The sequence below is a fragment of the Capra hircus genome, chromosome 3 (assembly GCF_001704415.2).
Source record: "Capra hircus breed San Clemente chromosome 3, ASM170441v1, whole genome shotgun sequence".
In the NCBI taxonomy this organism is placed as follows: Eukaryota; Metazoa; Chordata; class Mammalia; order Artiodactyla; family Bovidae; genus Capra; species Capra hircus.
Window position 1 is genome coordinate 88,497,519 of NC_030810.1, and position 23,888 is coordinate 88,521,406.

Consider the following 23,888-nt stretch of genomic DNA (forward strand, 5'->3'; position numbering starts at 1 on the left):
TTATTAAGCAAGAGGAGGTGGTGAGGGGGAAGTGCAGGTTAGAGGTCCATGAGTGGTTGTTTGTAGGGGAGGAGATCTGTTGACTTACTGATTAGCTATATACACATCTGGATTACATGCTCTCTGCTTGGAAGATATCCTTTGTGATGACCTGGTTGTCAGATGGTATAAAAGGCAAATCCAGGCTCTGAAAGACCAGTACTGACAGCAACCATGGCAAAACTTATTCTCCTCACAGGTGAGTCCGTAATTGGAGATGGAGCCTTATTCTTACCTGATTTCTTTCCCTCTCTGGATCTGAAAGGCATGAAGTAGTCTTCACAGATAGCTCTACATTTTTCTATTCTTCTTTCATCATTTCAAATTTCCAAGGGAATCCTGTCATGCACAAATATATCTGCTTCTAATTCTCTTCTCAACTGACTGTGGCAGCCATTTCTGTCTTCTTTGAGGCCATGAGTACAGTCCTGAAAGAAAGGCTAGTTTTCTTCCAGTGCTTGTCTTACTCTCCCATCTCTTGTTGGGTTGTTTCCTTTCCACTATCCATCTTCCTATGCCAACTCATTTTAATTGGTATTATTTTTATTTACATGCTTGTGTTTTTGGTCTATCTTTTTCAGAGAAGGAAATCAGTAGGGACTGAGATACAGTTATGCAAGTTGTCTTTTTTTCTACTGTTTTCAGGATTATTCCTCTTTTATCCCTTACTGTTCAACTATGCTGCTGATATATTATAAAAATATCAGAAATTCAATCATTTAAATGGGTAGATTCAGTACATGGTTTAGAGCCAAGTAGTATCCACAGCTTATTAGTTGCTCTAGAGCTGAGATTTACAAACTTTTTATAGCTTCAGCTTTTCCAGATAATATCTCCAACTCAATTTATAAAACAATCAGATCAAAAGTGCTCTGGTAGAAGCCAGGGAGTGCCATCTGGAGTCTTGCCTCACAGTTTCTAGTTCTTGTCTTCTTCTATAAGTGTTCTCAAAGTTGGTTTAAATAAATTCCAAGGCTCTCAGAGATACTGAGTTCACTGATTTAGAGGATGCTTTGTGTGTGAAGGCTGGATTCATCCGAGTTAAGGACAGTGAAGCATGGATGGGTGTGTAGTCACTGAGTAGAGTGAATTTTGGATAGTTTCAGTAAGTAGATCTTCCATAGATAGTAGACTTCCAACTCCGCATTCCATAACATTTGTTACTGACATGGAAGTGGAAGAATAGGGAGCCATGCTCATTTTTGACTAAGAGAAAGGAAGCGAAGCTTTATTGTTTGTTGTTGTTTAGTTGCTAAGTTGTATCCTACCCTTTTGCAACTCCATGGGCTGTAGCCCACCACACTGCTCGGTTCTTGGGATTTCCCAGGCAAGAATACTGGAGAGGGCTGCTACGCTTTCCTCTAGGGGATCTTTCCAACCTGGGATCAAACCTGCGTCGCCTGCACTGGCAGGCACATTCTTTACTATTGAGCCACCAGGGAAGCCCTTTGCCCTCCTTGAAAAGCCCACTATTCAGCATAACCCCTGAGTGCCACTTGGGTTGTAAACATCTATGACCCATAGCATGGTACCTAAGGCCTCAGAATTATATTTGGCAAGATAGAGACAACTGGTTCAGAATTCATGTTGTTTCTTTCTCTCTAGGTCTGGCCTTTCTGCTGAATGCTCAGCTAGGTAAGTCATGGACTCTGTATTTTATCCTTGACATAATGTTTCCTCTACCATAAACCTCCAAACTCTGTAAATTATATAAAATGCAATTTTTGTCTGTTTAATGTATTAAATGCTATTTTTTCATATCCCAATATTACTTAAAAAAATAATATATATATATATACCAAGAGATAAGCTGTACTAGGGAAAGAAAGCTACTGTCTTCTTCACAAACAGATGGGTTTGATGTATTGGCTGCTACTGCTATCCTCTTCAGCATGATCACCTGAGAGTTATACATTGGTATTCACTGGGCTTCATAGGAGGACTCCCGGGCATCTTTTCTTAAGTGGTTCTCCAGCTTAGCCGAGATCACAAAGTGAATCTGTCAGAGTGCAAAATAACCAGCCTCAAGTCAGTGACTGGTTCCCACATTAGAAGCTTTGAACTCATTTGTGAAGGCGTTCCTACTAACCAACCCTGCACAGAGAACAGGCATCTGAGGGAAATGGAGGCAAACAGAGGCAAAGCTAACACTTTTCGCACATTGCGGTAGTACCTAACTCAGGCCATTGTTCTTACTTCTCACTATCCTCAGGTGCTGCCTACCAGCTAGTATGCTACTTCTCTAACTGGGCCCAGTACCGTCCAGGCCTGGGAAGCTTCAAGCCTGACAACATCGACCCCTGCCTCTGCACTCACCTGATCTATGCCTTCGCTGGGATGAGTAACAGCGAGATCACCACCATTGAATGGAATGATGTGGCTCTCTACAGTTCTTTCAATGACCTGAAAAAAAAGTAAGAGAAAGGGGAGATATCTGAGTTAGTATCTCCCAGGCCAATACTTCCCAGACATTAATTAATGTGCAAACAAGTCATTCTTAAAATGCAGTTCAGGTTCAGTGAGTCTCAGGTGGAAACTAAGACACTGTATTTATAACAAGCTTCCCAGTAATGTTGATGCTTCTTGTCCAGGAATTGAACTTCAAGTATTGAGGCTATACATAACATAAAACATTGCCTGCTTTAGCTAGTATTTAAAAATTAGTTCTGTTTCTTCCTTCCTTTCTCTATCAATATTTTTTTTAATTGTTCCTTTCAAGGCAGGTTTTATTTTTCTTTTTTAATTGGAGGATAATTACTTTACAATATTGTGGTGGTTTTTGCCTGACATTCACATGAACCAGCCATGGGTGCACATCTGTTCCACATCCTTACCCTCCCTTCCACCTCTCTCCCCATCCCATCCTTCTGGGTCATTCCAGTGCATCAGCCCTGAGCACCCTGTCTCATGCATTGAACCTGGACTGGCAATCTATTTCACATATGATAATATACATGTTTCAATGCTATTCTTTCAAATCATCCCACCCTCACCTTCTCCCACAGAGTCCAAAAGTCTGTTCTTTACATCTGTGTCTCTTTTGCTGTCTCGCATATAGGGTCATCATTACCATCTTTCTAAATTCCATATATATGTATTAATATACTGTATTGGTGTTTTTCTTTCTGACTTGCTTCACTCTGTATAACAGGCTTCAGTTTCATCCACCTCATTAGAACTGATTCAAATGCATTTTTTAATAGCTGAGTAATATTCCATTGTGTATATGTATCACAGCTTTCTTTTTTTTTTTTACTTTTTATTTATCTTTTTTTTTTTTAATTTTAAAATCTTTGATTCTTACATGCGTTCCCAAACATGAACCCCCCTCCCACCTCCCTCCCCATAACATCTCTCTGGGTCATCCCCATGCTCCAGCTCCAAGCATGCTGTATCCTGCATCAGACATAGATTGGCGATTCAATTCTTACATGATAGTATGCATGTTAGAATGTCATTCTCCCAAATCATCCCACCCTCCCCCTCTCCCTCTGAGTCCAAAAGTCCATTATACACATCTGTGTCTCTTTCCCTGTCTTGCATGCAGGGTCGTCATTGCCATCTTCCTAAATTCCATATATATGTGTCAGTATACTGTATTGGTGTTTTTCTTTCTGGCTTACTTCACTCTGTATAATCGGCTCCAGTTTCATCCATCTCATCAGAACTGATTCAAATGAATTCTGTATCACAGCTTTCTTATCCGTTCATCTGCCGATGAACATCTAGGTTGCTTTCATGTCCTGGCTATTGTAAACAGTGCTGTGATGAACACTGGGGTACATGTCTCTTTCAGTTCTGTTTTCCTCAGTGTATATGCCTAGCAGTGGGATGGCTGAGTCATATGGGAGCTCTATTTCCAGTTTTTTAAGGAATCTCCACACTGCTTTCCATAGTGACTGTAGTAAATTGCATTTCCACATGTAAGAGAGTTCCTTTTTCTCTGCAGCCTCTCCAGCATTTATTGTTTGTAGACTTTTTTATAGCAGCCATTCTGACCGGCATGAGATGGTACCTCATTGTGGTTTTGATTTGCATTTCTCTGATAATGAGTGATGTCGAGCATCTTTTCATGTGTTTGTTAGCCATCTGTGTGTCTTCTTTGGAGAAATGTCTATTTAGTTCTTTGGCCCATTTTTTGATTGGGTCGCTTATTTTTCTGGAATTGAGCTGCAGGAGTTGCTTGTATATTTTTGAGATTAATTGTCAGTTGCTTCATTTGCTATTATTTTTTCCCATGCTGAAGGCTGTCTTCTCACCTTGCTTATAGTTTCCTTCGTTGTGCAAAAGCTTTTAAGTTTAATTAGGTCCCATTTGTTTATTTTTGCTTTTATTTCCATTACTTTTGGAGGTGGGTCATAGAGGATCCTGCTATGATTTATGTCAAAGAGTGTTTTGCCTATGTTTTCCTCTAGGAGTTTTATAGTTTCTGGTCTTACATTTAGATTCTTAATCCATTTTGAGTTTATTTTTGTGTATAGTGTTTAAAAGCACTCCAGTTTCATTCTTTTACAAGTGGTTGAGCAGTTTTCCCAGCACCACTTGTTAAAGAGACTGTCTTTTCTCCATTGTATATTCTGGTCTCCTTTGTCAAAGATAAAGTGTCCATAGGTGTGTGGATTTATCTCTGGGCTTTCTATTTTGTTCCACTGATCTATATTTCTGTCTTTGTGCCAGTACCATACTGTTTTGATGACTGGTTGCTTTGTAGTATAGCCTGAAGTCAGGTAGGTTGATTTCTCCAGTTCCATTCTTCTTTGTCAAGATTGCTTTGGCTATTGGAGGTTTTTTGTGTTTCCATACAAATTGTGAAATTATTTGTTCTAGCTCTCTGAAAAATACTGTTGGTAGCTTGATAGGGATTGCATTGAATCTATAGATTGCTTTGGGTAGTATACTCATTTTCACTATATTGATTCTTCTGATCCATGAACACGGTATATTTCTCCATCTATTAGTATCATCTTTGATTTCTTTCATGAGTGTTTTATAGTTTTCTACATATAGGTCTTTTGTTTCTTTAGGTAGATTCATTCCTAAGTATTTTATTCTTTTCGTTGCAATGGTGAATGGAATTGTTTCTTTAATTTCTCTTTCTGTTTTCTCATTGTTAGTGTATAGGAATGCAAGGGATTTCTGTGTGTTGATTTTATATCCTGCAACTTTACTATATTCATTGATTAGCTCTAGTAATTTTCTGGTGGAGTCTTCAGGGTTTTCTATGTAGAGGATCATGTCATCTGCAAACAGCGAGAGTTTTACATCTTCTTTTCCAATCTGGATTCCTTTTATTTCTTTTTTGTCTCTGATTGCTGTGGCTAATACTTCCAAAACTATGTTGAATAGTAGTGGTGAGAGTGGGCATCCTTGTTTTGTTCCTGACTTTAGGGGAAATGCTTCAATTTTTCACCGTTGATGATAATGTTTGCTATAGGTTTATCATATATGGCTTTTATTATGTTGAGGTATGTCCCTTCTATGCCTGCTTTCTGGAGGGTTTTTATCATAAATGGATGTTGAATTTTGTCAAAGGTTTTTTCTATTTCCATTTTGGAACTTTCTCTAGTTCCATTTTATAAAGTTATACTTTTCTAAGAATTTGTCCATTTCTTCCAAGTTGTCCATTTTATTAGCATCTATTGAGATAATCATGGATTTTATCTTTCAATTTGTTAATATGGTGTATCACATTGATTGATTTGTGAATATTGAAGAATCCTTGCATCTCTGGGATAAAGTCCACTTGGTCATGATGGATGATCTTTTTATGATGTTGCTGGATTCTGTTTGCTAGAATTTTGTTGAGGACTTTTGCATCTATGTTCATCAGTGATATTGGTCTGTAGTTTTCTGTTTTGTGGCATCTTTGTCTGGTTTTGATATTAGGGTGATGGTGGCCTCATAGAATGAGTTTGGAAATTTACCTTCCTCTGCAATTTTCTGGAAAAGTTTGAGTAGGATAGGTGTTCAGTTCAGTTCAGTTCAGTCACTCAGTCATGTCCAACTCTTTGCAACCCCATGAATCACAGCACACCAGGCCTCCATGTCCATCACCAACTCCCAGAGTTCACTTAGACTCACGTCCATCGAGTCAGTGATGCCATCCAGCCATCTCATCCTTGGTCGTCCCCTTTTCCTCCTGCCCCCAATCCCTCCCAGCATCAGAGTCCTTTCCAATGAGTCAACTCTTTGCATGAGGTGGCCAGAGTACTGGAGTTTCAGCTTCAGCATCATTCCTTCCAAAGAAATCCCAGGGCTGATCTCCTTCAGAATGGACTGGTTGGATCTCCTTGCAGTCCAAGGGAAATCTCAAGAGTCTTCTCCAACACCACAATTCAAGAGCATCAACTCTTCAGCACTCAGCTTTCTTCACAGTCCAACTCTCACATCCATACATGACTGCTGGAAATTTAGCTCTTCTCTAAATTTTTGGTAGAAGTCAGCTGTGAAGCCGTCTGGTCCTGGGGTTTTGTTTGCTGGAAGATTTCTGATTATAGTTTTGATTTCCATGCTTGTGATGGGCCTGTCAAGATTTTCTATTTCTTCCTAGTTCTGTTTTGGAAAGTTATACTTTTCTAAGAATTTGCCCATTCCTCCAAGTTGTCCATTTTATTGGCATATAGTTGCTGATAGTAGTCTCTTATGATCCTTTGTATTTCTGTGTTGTCTGTTGTGATTTCTCCATTTTCATTTCTAATTTTGTTGGTTTGATTCTTCTCCCTTTGTTTCTTGTTGAGTCTGGCTAATGGTCTGTCTATTTTATTTATCTTCTCAAATAACCAGCTTTTAGCTTTGTTGATTTTGGCTATAGTCTCCATTGCTTCTTTTGCATTTATTTCTGCCCTTATTTTTAGGATTTCTTTCCTTCTACTAATGCTGGGGTGCTTCATTTCTTCTTTTTCTAGTTGCTTTAGGTGTAGAGTTACGTTATTTATTTGATTTCTCTCCTGTTTCTTGAGGTACATTTGTACTGCTATGAAACTTCCCCTTAGCATTGCTTTTACTGAATCCCATCGGTTTGGGGTTGTTGTGTCTTCATTTTCATTCTTTTCTATGCATATTTTTTTTATTTCTTCTGTGATTTGTTGGTTATTCAGAAGTGTGTTGTTTAGCTTCCATGTGTTTGTATTTTTAACAGCTTGTTTCCTGTTGACATCTAGTCTTACTGCATTGTGATTGGAAAAGATGCTTGAGATGATTTCATTTTTTTGAATTTACCAAGGCTGGATTTATGGCCCAGGATGTGATCTATCCTGGAGAAGGTTCCATGTGCACTTGAGAAAAAGGTGAAATTCATTGTTTTAGGGTGAAATGTCCTATAAATATCAATTAGGTCTAACTGGTCCATTGTATAATTTAAAGTTTGTGTTTCCTTGCTAATTTTCTGTTTAGTTGATTTATCCATTGGTGTGAGTGAGGTATTAAAGTCTCCCACTATTATTGTGTTACTGTTAATTTCACCTTTCATACTTACTAGCATTTGCCTTACATATTACAGTGCTTCTATGTTGGGTGCATATATATTTATAATTGTTATATCTTCTTCGTGGCTTGATCCTTTGATCATTATGTAGTGTCCTTCTTTGTCTCTTTCCACAGCCTTTATTTCAAAGTCTATTTTATCTGGTATGAGTATTGCTACTCCTGCTTTCTTTTGGTTTCAATTTTCATGAAATATCTTTTTCCAGCCCTCCACTTTCAGTCTATATGTATCCCTAGGTTTGAGGTGGGTCTCTTGTAGACAGCATATATAAGTAAAGTTTCTCAGTCGTGTCCGACTCTTTGTGACCCCATGGACTGTAGTCTACCGGGCTCCTCTGTCCATGGGATTCTCCAGGAAAGAGTACTGTAGTGGGTTGCCACTTCCTTCTCCAGGGGATCTTCCCAACCCAGGTATCAAACCTGGGTCTCCAGCATTGCAGACAGACACTTTACCATCTGAGCCACCAGGGAAGCCCCAGACAGAATATATAGTGGTCTTGCTTTTGTATCCATTCAGCCAGTCTTTGTCTTTTGGTTGGGGCATTCAACCCTTTTACATTTTAGGTAATTATTGATAAATATGATCCCATTGCCATTTACTTTGTTGTTTGGGGTTCGAGTTTATACCCCCTTTCTGTGTTTCCTGTCTAGAGAAGATCCTTTAGCATTTGTTGAAGAGCTGGTTTGGTGGTGCTGAATTCTCTGAACTTTTTCTTGTCTGTAAATCTTTTGATTTCTCCTTCATATTTGAATGAGATCCTTGCTGGGTACAGTAATCTGGGTTGTAGGTTTTTTTTCTTTCATCACTTTAAGTATGTCCTGCCTTTCCCTTCTGGCCTGAAGAGTTTCTATCGAAAGATCAGCTGTTATCCTTATGGGAATCCCCTTGTGTGTTATTTGTTGTTTTTCCCTTGCTGTTGTTAATATTTGTTCTTTGTGTTTGATCTTTGTTAATTTGATTAATATGTGTCTTGGGGTGTTGCAATTTGGTTTTATCCTCTTTTGGAATCTCTGAGTTTCTTGGACTTGGGTGGCTATTTCCTTCCCCATCTTATGGAAGTTTTCAACTATTATCTCCTCAAGTATTTTCTCAAGGCCTTTCTTTTTGTCTTCTTATGGGACTCCTATGATTCGAATGTTGGGGCTTTTAATATTGTCCCACAAGTCTCTGAGGTTGTCCTCATTTCTTTTAATTCTTTTTTCTTCTCTGCTTCATTTATTTCCACCATTTTATCTTCCACCTCACTTATCCCATCTTCTACCTCAGGTATTCTACTGTTGGGTTCCCTCCAGAGTGCTTTTGATTTCAGTTATTGCATTATTCATTAAGACTGACTCTTTTTTATTTCATCTAGGTCCTTGTTAAACTATTCTTGCATCTTCTCAATTCTTGTCTCCAGACTGTTTATGTGTAACTCCATTTTGTTTTCCAGATTTTGGGTCATTTTTACTACCACTATTCTGAATTCTTTTTCAGGTAGACTCCTTATCTCCTCCTCTTCTGTTTGGTTTGGTGGGCTTTTATCATGTTCCTTTACCTGCTGAATATTTCTCTGCCTTTTCATCTTGTTTAGGTTGCTGTGTTTGGGGTAGCATTTCTGTATGCTGGGAGTTTGTGGTTCCTCTTTATTGTGAAGGGTCCTCCCTGTGGGTGGAGTTGGACGAGTGGCTTATCAAGGTTTCCTGGTTAGGGAAGCTTGTGTCGGTGTTCTGGTGGGTGGAGTTGGATCTCTTCTCTCTGGAGTGCAATGAAGTGTCCAGTAGTTAGTTTTGAGTTGTCTGTGGGTTTGGTGTGACTTTTGGCCACCCGTATTTTTGTGCTCAGGTTTATCTTCCTGCGTTGTTGGAGAATTAGCTTTAAATGTCTTGCTCTGGAACTTGTTGGCTCTTGGTTGGTGCTTGGTTTCAGTGTAGATATGGAGGTTTTTGGATGAGCTCTTATTGAATAATGTTCCCCGGAGTCAGGAGTTTTCTGGTGTTCTCACGTTTTGGATTTACCTCTAGCTTATTCTTACAGCAGTCTTAAGACTTCTCCATCCACACAGCACTGATGATAAAACATCTAGGTTTTTGGTGAAAAGATTTTCCACACTGAGGGACACCCCACGAGGTTCACAGAGTTACATGGAGAAAAGAAGAGGGAGGAGGTGACCAGAAGGAGAAGAGGGGGAATCAAAAGGGGAGAAAGAAATCTAGCCAGTAATCAATTCCCTATTTGCTCTCCACAAACTGGAACAGAGTTTCACAGAGTTCCATAGAGAAGAGAAGAGGGAGGAAGCAGATAGAGGTGATCAGGAGGAGAGGAGAGGGAGTCAAAAGGAGAGAGACCAATCTAGCCTGTGATCAGTTCCCTAAGTGTTCTCCACAGCCTGGATCACCCAAAGAGATTCACAGAGTTAAGTAGAGATTAGAAGAGGGAGGGAGGAGATAGAGGTGACCTGGGGGAGAAAAAGGAGAGTCAAAAGGGGAGAGAGCAATCAAGCCAGTAATCACACTCCTAAGTAAAAATGGGAACTGAAAACTGGAATCTTAAAGGTACAGAATTGATAACAAATACCCAAAAGCAAAGAGTAAAAATCTAGAGTAGAGGTTAGACTCTCAAAAATACAATATCAAAAAAAAAAATCACAAAAGTTATTTAAAAGATATGAAATTTGCTTTTAAAATAGAGGGTTTTTTTGCAAGGTAATAGTAAGTTTTAAAAATAAGAATTAAAGGAGTGATAAAGAACTTAAAAAATTTTTTTAATTTAAATTAAAATATGAGAATAGTAAAATATATCTAGTAATTTCTCTGGAGCTGTCAAGGGCAGTATGGGGTCAGTTCAGTTTCAGATAGTTCCTTGATCCAGCTTATACTTCTCCTCAATGTCTATAGGTCCCTTCCAATGTAGCCAGTGCTAACTACAGGGTTTTAATCTGTTGCACCTGTCACTTCCAAAGTGGTTCCTTCTTTGTTTATTTTGGCTTCCTCTGCAAGACTCTTCAGTATCTAACTTCCGCCCTGACACAAGGTGGCGAAGGTGGTCATTTATTAGGCTCACTTTTTCATTGTGCTGCAGGAGGGAGGAGCACCACAAACAAATATCATTGGCATGTGTGGGGAGTGTTCGCAGTGTCTGGGCCACACTGGGTTTTTCCCCACCCACCGTGTGTGTGCTTTCCCGGTCTACACTGCTCAGCCTCCAAGTTGCTCTGCAAGGGAACTGTCAAAGGCAGGCCCTGGGTTCTATGCACTTCCCAGGTCTAAGCCACTCAGGTTCAGGTTCTCAGGTACTCCACAAAGATACAGACTTTGCTGGGCCTGCATTTTGTGCCCTTCCCAGGTCCGAGCAGCTCAGGTGACCAGGTGCTTGGCGAGCTCAGTCTCCCCAGGTGGGGCCAGGCGTCTTATCACCTCCTCTGTCCCAGTCACTCAGTTTCCTGGGTGCACAGCGGGAGCGCTGTCCCAGGTGTGTCATGTGTCTCCTCTGGGGAGCTGATCTCTGGCTGTGACCCTCCTGGTGGATGTCAACCATCCAGGATCCCAGGAAGACTTGGTTAACAACTGGAAGCCTGCTCTCAGTTTGGTAGAGGATGCCATCTCTGGTGTGGAGATTGCCCCTTTCCAGCTCTGGCTGTCACCCACCTGCCTCCCTGCCTCCAGCGGGGGATGGGCCGGTCCACTGCCAGCTGGCTCTCCTCTGGTATTCGTTCAGTCCTTTGTTCTGTGAGCGGGCCTGCAGAGCTTTAGGTTACAGCCTTTCGCCAGAAAGTTCTCTTTCCTCCTTTTTTTCCCCCCTCTTTCTGGCTATCGCACAGTTTGGGTTGATATCTCATGTTAGCTCCCTCAGATTGCCCTTAGGGCATTCAAGCCTGGTCCTTACCCTAAACAATGCAGCCTGCACCTCCCTGCTCAGCCCCTGCTTGCTGGTGGTGGATGCTAGCATCTGGGATACTTCTCTGCTGGGAGTTGTAGTTAGGCACGTAACCTGTGGGTTTTGTTTATTTGTTTTTCCTCCCAGTTATGTTGCCCTCTGAGATTCCAAAACTCCCCACAGACCTGCTGGTGAGAGGGTTTCCTGGTGTTTGGAAACTTCTCCTCTTTTAAGACTACCTTTCCAGGACGGCTCTCCATCCCTAACTCTTTTGTCTCTCTTTTTATTTTTTATATTTGTCCTACCTCCTTTTGAAGACAATGGGCTGCCTTTCTGGGTGCCTGGTGTCCTCTGCCAGCATCAGAAGTTGTTTTGTGGTATTTGCTCCGTGTTCAAATGATCTTTTGATGAATTTGTTGGGGAGAAAGTGGTCTCCCCATCCTATTCCTCTGCCATCTTCTCAATATCTTTTTTATAACCTAGGAAACTGCAAACCATCTTAATTACTTGAATCAGAAAGCAGGAAGCAGAGGACACTGAAGATTAGACATAGCAGAGGTCAGGAAATCAGAAGAGTTTACTGTATTTTAATAGAGTTCTACTTGGGGGAAAAATGAAACAAAACAATCAAGAAAATCTTGGTATCTTTAAATTTCTAATTTGTTTGGTTAGTTACATCTAGGAGAAGTAAGGCTATGGGCTGTTGCAAACATCAGTAGTGGCAGTATCTAGAATGTAGCTACTAGAATCTGAGTTATGATGTGTGTGTGCATGCTAAGCCAATTCAGTCATGTCCCACTCTTTGCAACCATATGGACTATAGCCCACCAGGCTCCTCTGTCCATGGGATTCTCCAGGCAAGAATACTGGAGTGGGCTGCCATGCTCTCCTCCAGGGAATCTTTCCCACCTAGGGACTGAACCCACATTCCTTACATCTCCTGCATAAGCAGGCAGAGTTTTTACCACTAGCCTGGGAAGCCCAAGCCCTTTCAGAGTGATATTTCTTAAACTGTGATTTTTTATTGATCTTGCATCAAAATCACATATGAGGCAGTTGATAAAAATCTCAGTCCCTTATGCAACTGAATCACAGTCTTTGAGAAAGGGGCTAAACACCTGAAATGTTAATGTTATCCTTCAACTCTGGCCCTTGTACTCTATTCTTATCTAAGCTGATGCTTGAGAACCACTAGTCCAGAAAATGTTCATGATTCTAAGCCAATTGATTCATATTCATTATCACAGAGTCTGAGAAAGTAATTATGTCCAAGAAACATTTACCATTTCAGCTGATAGGACAGAATGTAAGAATTGCCATTACAATCCTATTTTTTAAAAACCTAGTCCTGTGGAACAAGAACTCATAAATGAAGGTCTTAAAGAGCTTAACCATGAAGTGAGGGAGAATTTTACAAGACACTTACTTGCTGCAGTTTAGCCCAGGAGTACTGGAAGCAACTTCAGATGAAAATGGGCTTCCAACTTTAGGCCCGAGAAACAGAGGAGGAAGAGGAACTTTGAGAGTTTGAAGCAGGGATAGCTGCAGAAAAGAACTTCCAGGACAAGATCCAGGAGGATCCTGCTCACCCATCAAGTGCTGCCCTCAATCCCACGTGAAGGCTTTGCCCTAATAGTATTAGTCACTCAATCGTGTCTGACTCTTTGTGACCTGCCCTGGACTGTAGCCTTCCAGGCTCTTCTGTCCATGGGATTCTCCTTGCAAAAATACTGGAGTATGTTGCCATTTCCTCCTCTAGTGGATCTTCCCAACTCAGAGATCAAACCCAGGTCCCCCACATTGCAGGCAGATTCTTTACCTTCTGAGCCACCAGGGAAGCTCTGTAGTTTCATAAGTATCAACCTATTTTTTTTTCTCAGTTTTTTACTATAATATTTTAAACTATAGTATGCTTATATGTCTCTTTTATATGCTAAGTTGCTTCAGTCATGCCCGGCTCTTTGCGACCATCTGGACTGTAGCCTGCCAGGCTCCTCTGTCCATTGGATGCTCCAGGCAAGAATACAGGAGTGGGTTTCCATTCTCTTTTCCAGGAGATCTTCTCTACCCAGGGATCAGACCTGCTTCTCTTATGTCTCCTGCATTGGCAGAAAGATACTTTACCACTAGTGCCACCTGGGAAGCCTATGTTCCTTTTAACTCATGGATAAACTGTTCTTTTATTCTAAAGGGGAAAAAAGCAGTCCTCTAATTTAGATTTCACTAAAGAACTCTGTGCATTCATAATGATAACACAAATAATTTTTATAAAGAAAGTGTTCTGTAGTGATGGGAAATTGTTCTACAGAATATCTTATCAAGACAACATTAACATTTATAATCAAGCCTGTTACAAAGCATTATTATTTTAAATTGAGGGATTCATGGATTTTGAAGTTTTTCTTTTCTCTACCTTGTTTTGCAGGAACAGCCAGCTGAAAATTCTCCTGGCTATTGGAGGCTGGAACTTTGGAACTGCCCCGTAAGTCCTCTATGAGAGAGTTGGATGTTCATTTAATTTGCTATGGATAACAGGTTAGCCCAGTGTGACCTATGTCCCTTCAGATTTCATAACTTGCTACTGCTGCCAAGTTGCTTCAGTCGTGTCCGATTCTGTGTGACCCCATAGACAGCAACCCACCAGGCTCCTCTGTTCCTGGGATTCTCCAGGCAAGAATACCGGAGTGGGTTGCCATTTCCTTCTCCAATCCATGCATGCAGGCTAAGTCGCTTCAGTCATGTCCAACTCTGTGCAACCCTATGGACAGCAGCCCACCAGGCTCCTCTGTCCACAGGATTCTCTAGGCAAGAATATTGGAGTGGGTTGCCATTTCCTTATCCAGATTTCATAACCTAAGATGGAGTATTAAGGATGTACATTAAACAAATATGCTACTTAAATAAATTACTATACCAGAATCTCAGTACTAAATAGAACACAATTTATTGTATATGTTTACATTTAGATGGATATTCCAGGACTCCATTCACAGAGATTCAGTGACTGAGACTTCAAAACAATCTCTTCTTAAAGTATTTCAGAAGTACAATGCCTGAGAAGAGCATTATAGCACTTTTCTCCATTTACCTTCTGGAAGAAAGGAAGAGAAAGTCATGAAAATAAATAAAGAGACTCTTTTAAGGGCATACAAACTTCAGAGACTATTTAGAGAGACAACACAGTGAGCCAAGGTAAACAGGTGTTCAAAGCAACAGGTCCAATTTGGGAGAAAAATCAGAGTTGGGTGGATAACAAAGTAAAGAGAACGTTGAGGTACCATGGCTGGCAGAGTAATTATATAAAGAAGTACAGGAGAAAACCAGAAATATACTTTTATCTGGGCTTTGGGGCCTAGTGAAAAGCTTTGAGGCAAAAATATAGGATTTTGACTTTACAACAAGACATTGTGGCCACCAAGGCCTCACTCTGCCTTCTTTGAATCTCCCTCAGTTTCACTGCTATGGTTGCCACTCCAGAGAACCGCAAAACTTTCATTTCTTCAGTCATCAAATTCCTGCACCAGTATGGATTTGATGGGCTGGATTTTGATTGGGAGTACCCTGGCTCTCGTGGAAGCCCATCTCAGGACAAGCATCTCTTCACTGTCTTGGTGCAGGTGAGGAGGAAGGTGGCACCGTTGAGCCCAAGAAAATTCAAAGAGAAATCTTTGTAAGGAGAATCTGGTGGTTCCAGAATGAAGTAAACTGAAGTTTCAACTTATTGGATCTTTGCATCACAAAGATTCTTGGATATCATGCTTATATTCAACAGCATTTGATAACAACATTTCATGTGTTATGTGCCAGGCACAATTTTATAAGCTGTTTTTAAAGTCATAACCCATTTCATCTTCATATGTACCCTATGATAAAGATACTATAAGTATCATAACCTTGAGAAAGCTAAAATATAAAGCTAAATGAAAGCTAAAATATAAAGAGTTTAGGTAACCTAACATCAAACAACTAATAGGTATCATAACTACCCATGTAGTCTGGGTACTACATGGATACTAATGAGTACTAATTTTTTGAAGGATTCTTAAGGAATCTAGACATATGGCAAAACTCATATTTTGGAAGGATTACTCTGACTTTAACCATGGAGGATGAATTAGAAGGAGGTACAGAGGCAGAGAGAGAGAGTTAGGAGGCCATTACAATAACTCAAGCCAGAAATGCTGAGGATCTGAACAAAAATCCTAACAGTGAGGACAGAAAGAAGAAGTATATAAGAGATAGTAGGAGGGTAGAATCAATAGGATTTGGAGACCAATTGGAAGTGGGAAAAGAGAGAACTTCCAGTTTTCTGTCCTTAAGAATTGATTTGACTGTGGTCCTCTTAACTAAGATGGTAAATACAGGAAGAAGGTGGATCTGAAACAAGAAGAAAAACTCATTAATTTGTCTTTGAAAATGATGAGTGAGAGGAATTTGTAGGGCATCATAAGAATGTCCAATAGACACTGGATGAATAGATATTGGATGAATAAGAAACTGGTGTTCAGGTCAAGAACTTGATTTGATATATCGTATTGACATCATCAACAAAGTTAAATAGTTAAGAGATCACCAAGGAAAAATGAATGGAGTAAGATAAGCAAGGATGGCTTTTAGATTTCAGTTCAGTTCAGTCGCTCAGTTGTGTCTAACTCTTGTGACCCCATGAACCACAGCATACCAGGCCTCCCTGTCCATCACCAACCGCCAGAGTCTACCCAAACCCATGTCCATTGAGTTGGTGATGCCATCCAACCATCTCATCCTCTGTCGTCCCCTTCTCCTCCTGCCCCCAATCCCTCCCAGCATCAGAGTCTTTTCCAATGAGTCAGTTCTTCACATCAGGCAGCCAAAGTATTGGAGTTTCAGCTTCAGCATCAGTCCTTCCAATGAACACTCAGGACTTATCTCCTTTAGGATGGACTGGTTGGATCTCCTTGCAGTCCAAGGGACTCTCAAGAGTCTTCTCCAACACCACAGTTCAAAAGCATCAATTCTTTGGTGCTCAGCTTTCTTTATAGTTTATCTCTCACATCCATACATAACTACTGGAAAAACCATAGCCTTGACTAGATGGACCTTTGTTGACAAAGAAATGTCTCTGCTTTTTAATATGCTGTCTAGGTTGGTCATAACTCTCCTTCCAAGGAGTAAGCGTCTTTTAATTTCATGGCTGCAGTCACCATCTGCAGTGATTTTGGAGCCCCCAAAAATAAAGTCTGACGCTGTTTCCCCATCTATTTGCCATGAAGTGATGGGACCAGATGCCATGATCTTCGTTTTCTGAATGTTGAGCTTTAAGCCAACTTTTTCACTCTCCTCTTTCACTTTCATCAAGAGGCTTTTTAGTTCTTCTTCACTTTCTGCCATAAGGGTGGTGTCATCTGCATATCTGAGGTTGTTGATATTTCTCTCGGCAATCTTGATTCCAGCTTGTGCTTCCTCCAGCCCAGCATTTCTCATGATGTACTCTGCATATAAGTTAAATAAGTAGGGTGACAATATACAACCTTGACATACTCCTTTTCCTATTTGGAACCAGTCTGTTGTTTCATGTCCAGTTCTGACTCTTGCTTCCTGACCTGCATACAGGTTTCTCAAGAGGCAGGTCAAGTGTTCTGGTATTCCCATCTCCTTCAGAATTTTCCACAGTTTATTGTGATCCACACAGTCAAAGGCTTTGGCATAGTCAATAAAGCAGAAATAGATGTTTCTCTTAAACTCTCTTGCTTTTTTGATGATCCAGCAGATGTTGGCAATTTGATCTCTGGTTCCTCTGCTTTTTCTGAAACCAGCTTGAACATCTGGAATTTCACGGTTCACATATTACTGGAGCCTGGCTTGGAGAATTTTGAGCATTACTTTACTAGCGTGTGAGATGAGTGCAATTGTGTGGTAGTTTGAGCATTCTTTGGCATTGCCTTCCTTCGGGATTGGAATGAAAAGTGACCTTTTCCAGTCATGTGGCCACTGCTGAGTTTTCCAAACTTGCTGACATATTGAGTGTAGCACTTTTATAGTATCATCTTTCAGGATTTGAAATAGCTCCACTGGAATTCCATCATCTCCACTAACTTTGTTTGTACTGGTGTTTCCTAAGGCCCACTTGACTTCACATTCCAGGATGTCTGGCTCTAGGTGAGTGTGAGTGATCACACCATCATGATTATCTGGTCATGAAGATCCTTTTTTGTACAGTTCTTCTGTGTATTCTTTCCACCTCTTCTTAATATCTTCTGCTTTTCTTAGGTTCCTACCATTTCTGTCTTTTATTGAGCCCATCTTTGCATGAAATGTTCCCTTGGTATCTCTGATTTTCTTGAAGAGATCTCTAGTCTTTCCTATTCTATTGTTTTCCTCTATTTCTGTGCATTGATCACTGAGGAAGGCTTTCATAGATTTACCCTTCCCCAAGATAGAGATTTTTCCTATACCATCTGTTATACCATATTTTCTGCCAGTATCCAAAATTTCAATATTAAGTAATTCATTGGTTGAAAAATCAATCCACTTACTTGTTGAGCAGCTCTAGTGATCAAAAAGAACATCTATATTCTTAGTCAAGACATACTTCCAGTCACAATTAATAACTTCCAATCATTGGTTCTAGTCTATTCACTGAACTAACAAAGAATAAAGCTTCTCCCTTTGGCAATATATTGGTTGGTCCAATATTTGAAGATAGCTATAATATCTTGTTAATAATTTTTCTTCTTCTAGTTAAATAACCTAGTTCATTTAACAAGTATACATATGACAATTTTTAGACACATTCTTCACTGGAGCACACTCTGGTACACCTTAATAATGCAGTTATGAAAACTGAATTCAGTACTCAGGATGAGATTAGAGTCACACAAAATAAAGGTGGATTAACCTCTAGCATTGAATGGGAACCTATCACCTGGCTGTTAACAGCTTCCTCATTGACCAATTGAACATTTCACTTGTTGGGATGTCAGTCCAATAAAGTAGCTCATTTACTGGACAAAGGGAAGCAAATTTATGTACTGCTAAAACCTGGATATAAATTATTACAGCAACTATAACTTCATAGTGCAGTGATATGAGTAGAGCTCTGAATCATCATCTGGGACCTGGGTTTTAGTCATGACCTGGCTACCAACTTGCTGTGAGACTTTTGTGAAATTATCTAACTTATACACGTATTAGTTATACAATTAACACCATCAATCCTGTCTACTTCATAGGAGTATTGAGAAACAAAACGCTGGACTGGAAGAAACACAAGCTGGAATCAAGATTGCCGAGAGAAATATCAATAACCTCAGATATGCAGATGACACCACCCTTATGGCAGAAAGTGAAGAGGAACTAAAAAGCCTCTTGATGAAAGTGAAAGAGGAGAGTGAAAAAGTTGGCTTAAAGCTCAAGATTCAGTAAACGAAGATCATGGCATCTGGTTCCATCACTTCATAGGAGATAGATGGGGAAACAGTAGAAACAGTGTCAGACTTTATTTTTGGGGGCTCCAAAATCACTGCAGATGGTGACTGCAGCCATGAAATTAAAAGACGCTTACTCCTTGGAAGGAAAGTTATGACCAATCTAGATAGCATATTAAAAAGCAGAGACTTTACTTTGCCAACAAAGGTCCGTCTAGTCAAGGCTATGGTTTTTCCAGTAGTCATGTATGGATGTGAGAGTTGGACTGTGAAGAAAGCTGAGTGCTGAAGAATTGATGCTTTTGAACTGTGGTGTTGGAGAAGACTCTTGAGAGTCCCTTGGACTGCAAGGAGATCCAACCAGTCCATTCTGAAGGAGATCAGCCCTGGGTGTTCTTTGGAAGGAATGATGCTAAAGCTGAAACTCCAGTACTTTGGCCACCTCATGTGAAGAGCTGACTCATTGGAAAAGATTCTGATGCTGGGAGGGATTGGGGGCAAGAGGAGAAGGGGACGAGAGAGGATGAGATGGCTGGATGGCATCACTGACTTGATGGACGTGAGTCTGAGTGAACTCCCGGAGTTGGTGACAGACAGGGAGGCCTGGCCTGCTGTGATTCATGGGGTCACAAAGAATCGGACACGACTGAGCAACTGAACTGAACTGACTGACTGAGAAACAAAAGTAAGATAAAATATGTGAAAGCATTTTGAAAAAGTAAAGCATTATATAAATATAAATTTATTAATAGTTAAGGAGTTGAAATCAGTTTCATAGATGCTTTACTATACTTGATTATTCTATAGGAAACACGTGAAGCTTTTGAACAGGAAGCCAAGCAAACCAAAAAGCCCAGGCTGCTGGTCACTGCTGCAGTAGCTGCTGGCATCTCCAATATCCAGGCTGGCTATGAGATTCCCCAGCTATCCCAGTGAGTGACTCACCTTATCCTCAAACCTCCTGTAGGCATCGCTCTTGCAAGGTAGACTTGTGCTTTGTCTTGCTACCCAGGGACTTTGTTCAGGGTGTTTTGGAAGTGGTATCTTTTGCTCGTTTAAGTGTGGGACATAGCTACTGTTGTTATTTAGTCACTAGGTCATGTCCAACTCTCTTGGGACCCTATGGACTGTAGCCCACCAGGCTCCTAGGTCCATGGGAATTCCCAGGCAAGAATACTGGGGTGAGTTTCCATTTCCATCTCTAGGGGATCTTTCCTACCCAGGTTCAGAACCTGTGTCTCCTACACTGGCAGGTGGATTCTTAATCACTCATTGTTTACTGTTGAGCTACCAGGAATGCCCATGCAAGTGTGGGAAATAGCCTTGGGAAATGCTTTACAACCCTTTATTCTACCTCAGGTACCTGGACTTCATCCATGTCATGACCTATGACTTCCATGGCTCCTGGGAAGGCTACACCGGAGAGAACAGCCCTCTCTACAAATACCCAACTGACACTGGCAGTAATGCTTACCTCAATGTGGTGAGTCTCCACACAGATGCAGACCAGAGATGTTGTAAATTACATGCAGATTCAGGAACAAAACAAACATAAATTCTGCAAAAATCTCATTTGGATAACTCTCCTAAGTGACCGATTTTATCTCATTTACTGTAGGCTCAGAAGGTAAAGTGTCTGCCTACGATGTGGGAGACCCAGGTTCGATTCCTGGGTTGGGAAGATCCCCTGGAGAAGGAAATGGCAATCCACTCCAGCACTCTTGCCTTGAAAATCCCATGGACAGAGGAGCCTGATAGGCTACAGTCCATGGGGTCGCAAAGAGTCGGACACGACTGAGCAACTTCACTTTCACTGTAACCTCACCAAAATATTTTTGAAAAAGTACAAACTAATCTATGTCATGAGCATCATTAAACGTTACCTGTTAGGTCAGTGGACTAGCATAACTAAGCGTGGGGTCTTCAGCTGGGTAGGCCTCTAACTCACCTGCTACCTTTTTAGGAATACGCCATGCACTACTGGAAGAGCAATGGGGCCCCGGCGGAGAAGCTCATCGTTGGATTCCCTGCCTACGGACACAATTTCATCCTAAGAGACGCTTCCAACAATGGCATTGGTGCCCCAACTTCTGGCGCTGGTCCTGCCGGGCCCTACACCAGGGAGGCTGGGTTCTGGGCCTACTACGAGGTAGGTAGGCTGGGCTGTACAACTGGAATTCTAGGAATGCCGTGTCTTGTGCTGCACAATAGCCTTAGGGCTAGAACCTGCAAGAAGCTTGAATGTTCATTCTGTCCACTATTTACCTATTTTAACACAAATATTACTCCAAATGCTTCAGATGTATAAGTAACCTATTCATTTACCTAATCCAGTATGAAGATTAATAGCGTGCAATATCCCTTCAAACTACAATTGTTGTTCTTTGTTGTTTAGTCGCTAAGCCATGTCTGACTCTTTTGCAACTCCATGGACTGTAGCCTACAAGGCTCCTCTGTCCATGGGATTCTCCAGGCAAGAAAACTGGAGTGGGTTGCCATTTCCTTCTCCAGGGGATCTTCTCAACTCAGGGGTTGAACCCACATCTCCTGCATTGCAGGTGAATTCTTTATTGCTGAGCCACCAGGGAAGCCCATTCAAACAACAGACTGCATACTTAAGGTCATTTATATTAACACATAAGGGAATTAAGTAACTATCTCCCATACTGATGTGGGTTCCCAAAATCAAGCACTAAGAATAAGGCTAACATCTGAGTATTTCAAAAACAACTTGTTGCTATTTACTGCAGATGAAAGGTCATAATTAGAAACCTGTGGAAAACCCCAACTGGAGACATGACAGAAAAAAAAAATCAAAGAGGAAGGTGTATGTTTTATTTTTCCTGGGAGTCATATTTAAAGGATTTGAATCTCTTGACTTTTTAAAGATCTGCACCTTCCTGAAAGAAGGAGCCACTGTGGCATGGGATGACTCTCAGAATGTGCCCTATGCCTACAAGGGCACTGAGTGGGTTGGTTATGACAATGTTAACAGCTTCAGAATCAAGGTAAGGTCAGCCCCTCCAATGTGCTTTCAGCTCAGCCCAGAGTCTCAAGAAATAAAATGACTCCTGGTGTCCTCAACCCTTAAATAGGCTCAGTGGCTTAAGGAGAACAAGTTTGGAGGTGCCATGGTCTGGGCCATTGACCTGGATGATTTCACAGGCACTTTCTGCAACCAGGGCAAATTCCCCCTGATAAACACCTTGAAGGATTCTCTTGGCCTGAAGAGTGCAGGTAAGTGACAGTAGGGAAATGCCCAGGTTGTATAGATGCTCCTTTTCCAACTCAAGACAGCCTAACATCTTCCCACACCCTTTGACCCCAGGCATCTCCTCATTGCTGTTGCCTGGCTGAGAGAGGCACTTACATTCTTTCCTCATTAGCAATTGTATGCTCTAATGAGAAACCAGGTCTGCGGGGAGGGTTTTCCAGGTCTGCTAAGATTTAAAGGTGTGGAAAAACCTCAAGAAATTAGGCTGACCTTCAATAGTAGCATTTACTTTTCTATGAACCCCTTATTAAAAGTCTCCTTCAGCCTGCCTGAGGAGACTGAATAACAAACCCTAAGCAGTACCTGTTGGGTTTAGGGTTTAGTCATTAAGTTGTGTCCAACTCTTGTGACCCCATGAACTGAGTGTAGCCTGCCAGGCTCCTCTGTCCATGGAATTCTCCAGGCAAGAATATTGGAGTGAGTTGTCATTTCCTTCTCCAGAGGATCATCCTGATCTAGGAATGCAGGTCTCCTGCGTTGCAGGCAGGTTCTTTAATGACTGAGCTAAGAGGGAAGCTCATATTGACATATTTCTAAATCTATAATTCAGGGGAAGTACCCAGTCTCTAAATTTTGTCCAGATTTTCTCTTAGAGATTATCTGCTCGCCACTTAAACCCAAATCCTAGAAAAGCATTTTGCATATACTGGATGCTCAGTAAAATTTTTTAGAAATAATTTTAGCATTATAAGAGAGAACTTTTAAAATTTAAAACCAGGCTGGCTTGAAATTAGAGCTGCTCTTAATTCCTAAGTATGGAGTTACCTTGTGAGCTTCTCAGGTGACAGGACCCAGAGAACAGCAACCCATCTCCAGATCTCACCTCAGGCCTGCTAGTTCTTCAACTCTAGGTGAATCTGGGAGCCTCTGCCAGGTCTGCTCTTTGTGCTGTTTCAGCCTGTAACGCCTCCACTCAGCCCAGTGAGCCCAACAGCAGTCCTGGAAATGGAAGTGGGAGTGGAAATGAGAGCAGCAGCTCTGAGAGTAGAGGGTACTGTGCTGGCAAAGCCGATGGCCTCTACCCAATGGCGGATAACAGAAATGCCTTCTGGAACTGCGCAAATGGAATCACATATGAGCAGAATTGCCCGACAGGGCTTGTCTTTGACACCAGCTGTCACTGCTGCAACTGGGCATAAAACTGACCTGTGTCTCCATTTCCTAGGGTACAAGTCTCCTTTGCCTAGCACACCTTGTTCCTACCCAAAGTTCTGCAATAAAATGCATCAACTAAAACATGAGTGTCCTTGGCTTTAAGTGATTTGGCTGGAGACCTTTCTAGATGTGAAAATATAGGCTGTGCATGGGCTTGGAGTGGCAGAAGAGTGTGTGTGAGGAAGTCATGGCACTAACAACCTCACAAGTCTTTTATTTGCTTAGGCTGATCTTTATGAAGGTTGAAAGCTGTCAGAAGGAAATTTATGCATGTTTGGTGTTGGCAGGGGGTGAAGTCATGAAGAAGATAGGTCTCTAGTTTGGCGAGTGTCCTGGGTAGGGAGCCAAAGTGATTCTGGGAGTCTTAGGGGCACAGGCCTCTTGACTTGCTCAAGGAGCAGAAGGCCAGGGCATTCTCTCTATGCCTGCTGAAGTCCTGGAGCTGGGCCAACCCTCTGAATTGTCAGCATTGGGAAGGTCTGTACAGTGGACTCCTCTGGGGATGTCTGCTTTTCTCAGGAGTGAAATAAGAGGTCCCTTCCTTGAAACCATATATAGTGGTCATTTGCGGCTATAATTGTACTGCATCACATCCTCCCCTGGCTTGGCTGATTGATGGGATAGACATCAGACTCACAAGGGCTAATCAGATTATTACCCCTTGGAATCTACAACA

The 23,888-nt window shown here is 41.3% G+C and overlaps 1 protein-coding gene across 2 annotated transcripts; it reads left to right on the plus strand.

Annotated features, from left to right (window-relative positions):
- CHIA (chitinase, acidic) lies at positions 87-23,298 on the plus strand. 2 transcript variants are annotated; one of them, XM_005677903.3, is made up of 11 exons: positions 87-238; positions 1,645-1,674; positions 2,252-2,453; positions 13,803-13,859; positions 14,829-14,994; positions 19,591-19,715; positions 20,143-20,266; positions 20,747-20,932; positions 21,672-21,791; positions 21,879-22,020; positions 22,955-23,298. In XM_005677903.3, exons 1-11 carry the CDS (start codon positions 214-216, stop codon positions 23,194-23,196), a joined length of 1,419 nt encoding a protein of 472 aa, XP_005677960.2. In that variant the 5' UTR covers positions 87-213; the 3' UTR covers positions 23,197-23,298. The 2 variants fall into 2 exon arrangements, with proteins under 2 accessions (XP_005677960.2, XP_017901398.1); XM_018045909.1 differs by lacking the exons at positions 87-238; positions 1,645-1,674; positions 2,252-2,453; positions 13,803-13,859 and adding an exon at positions 14,209-14,569.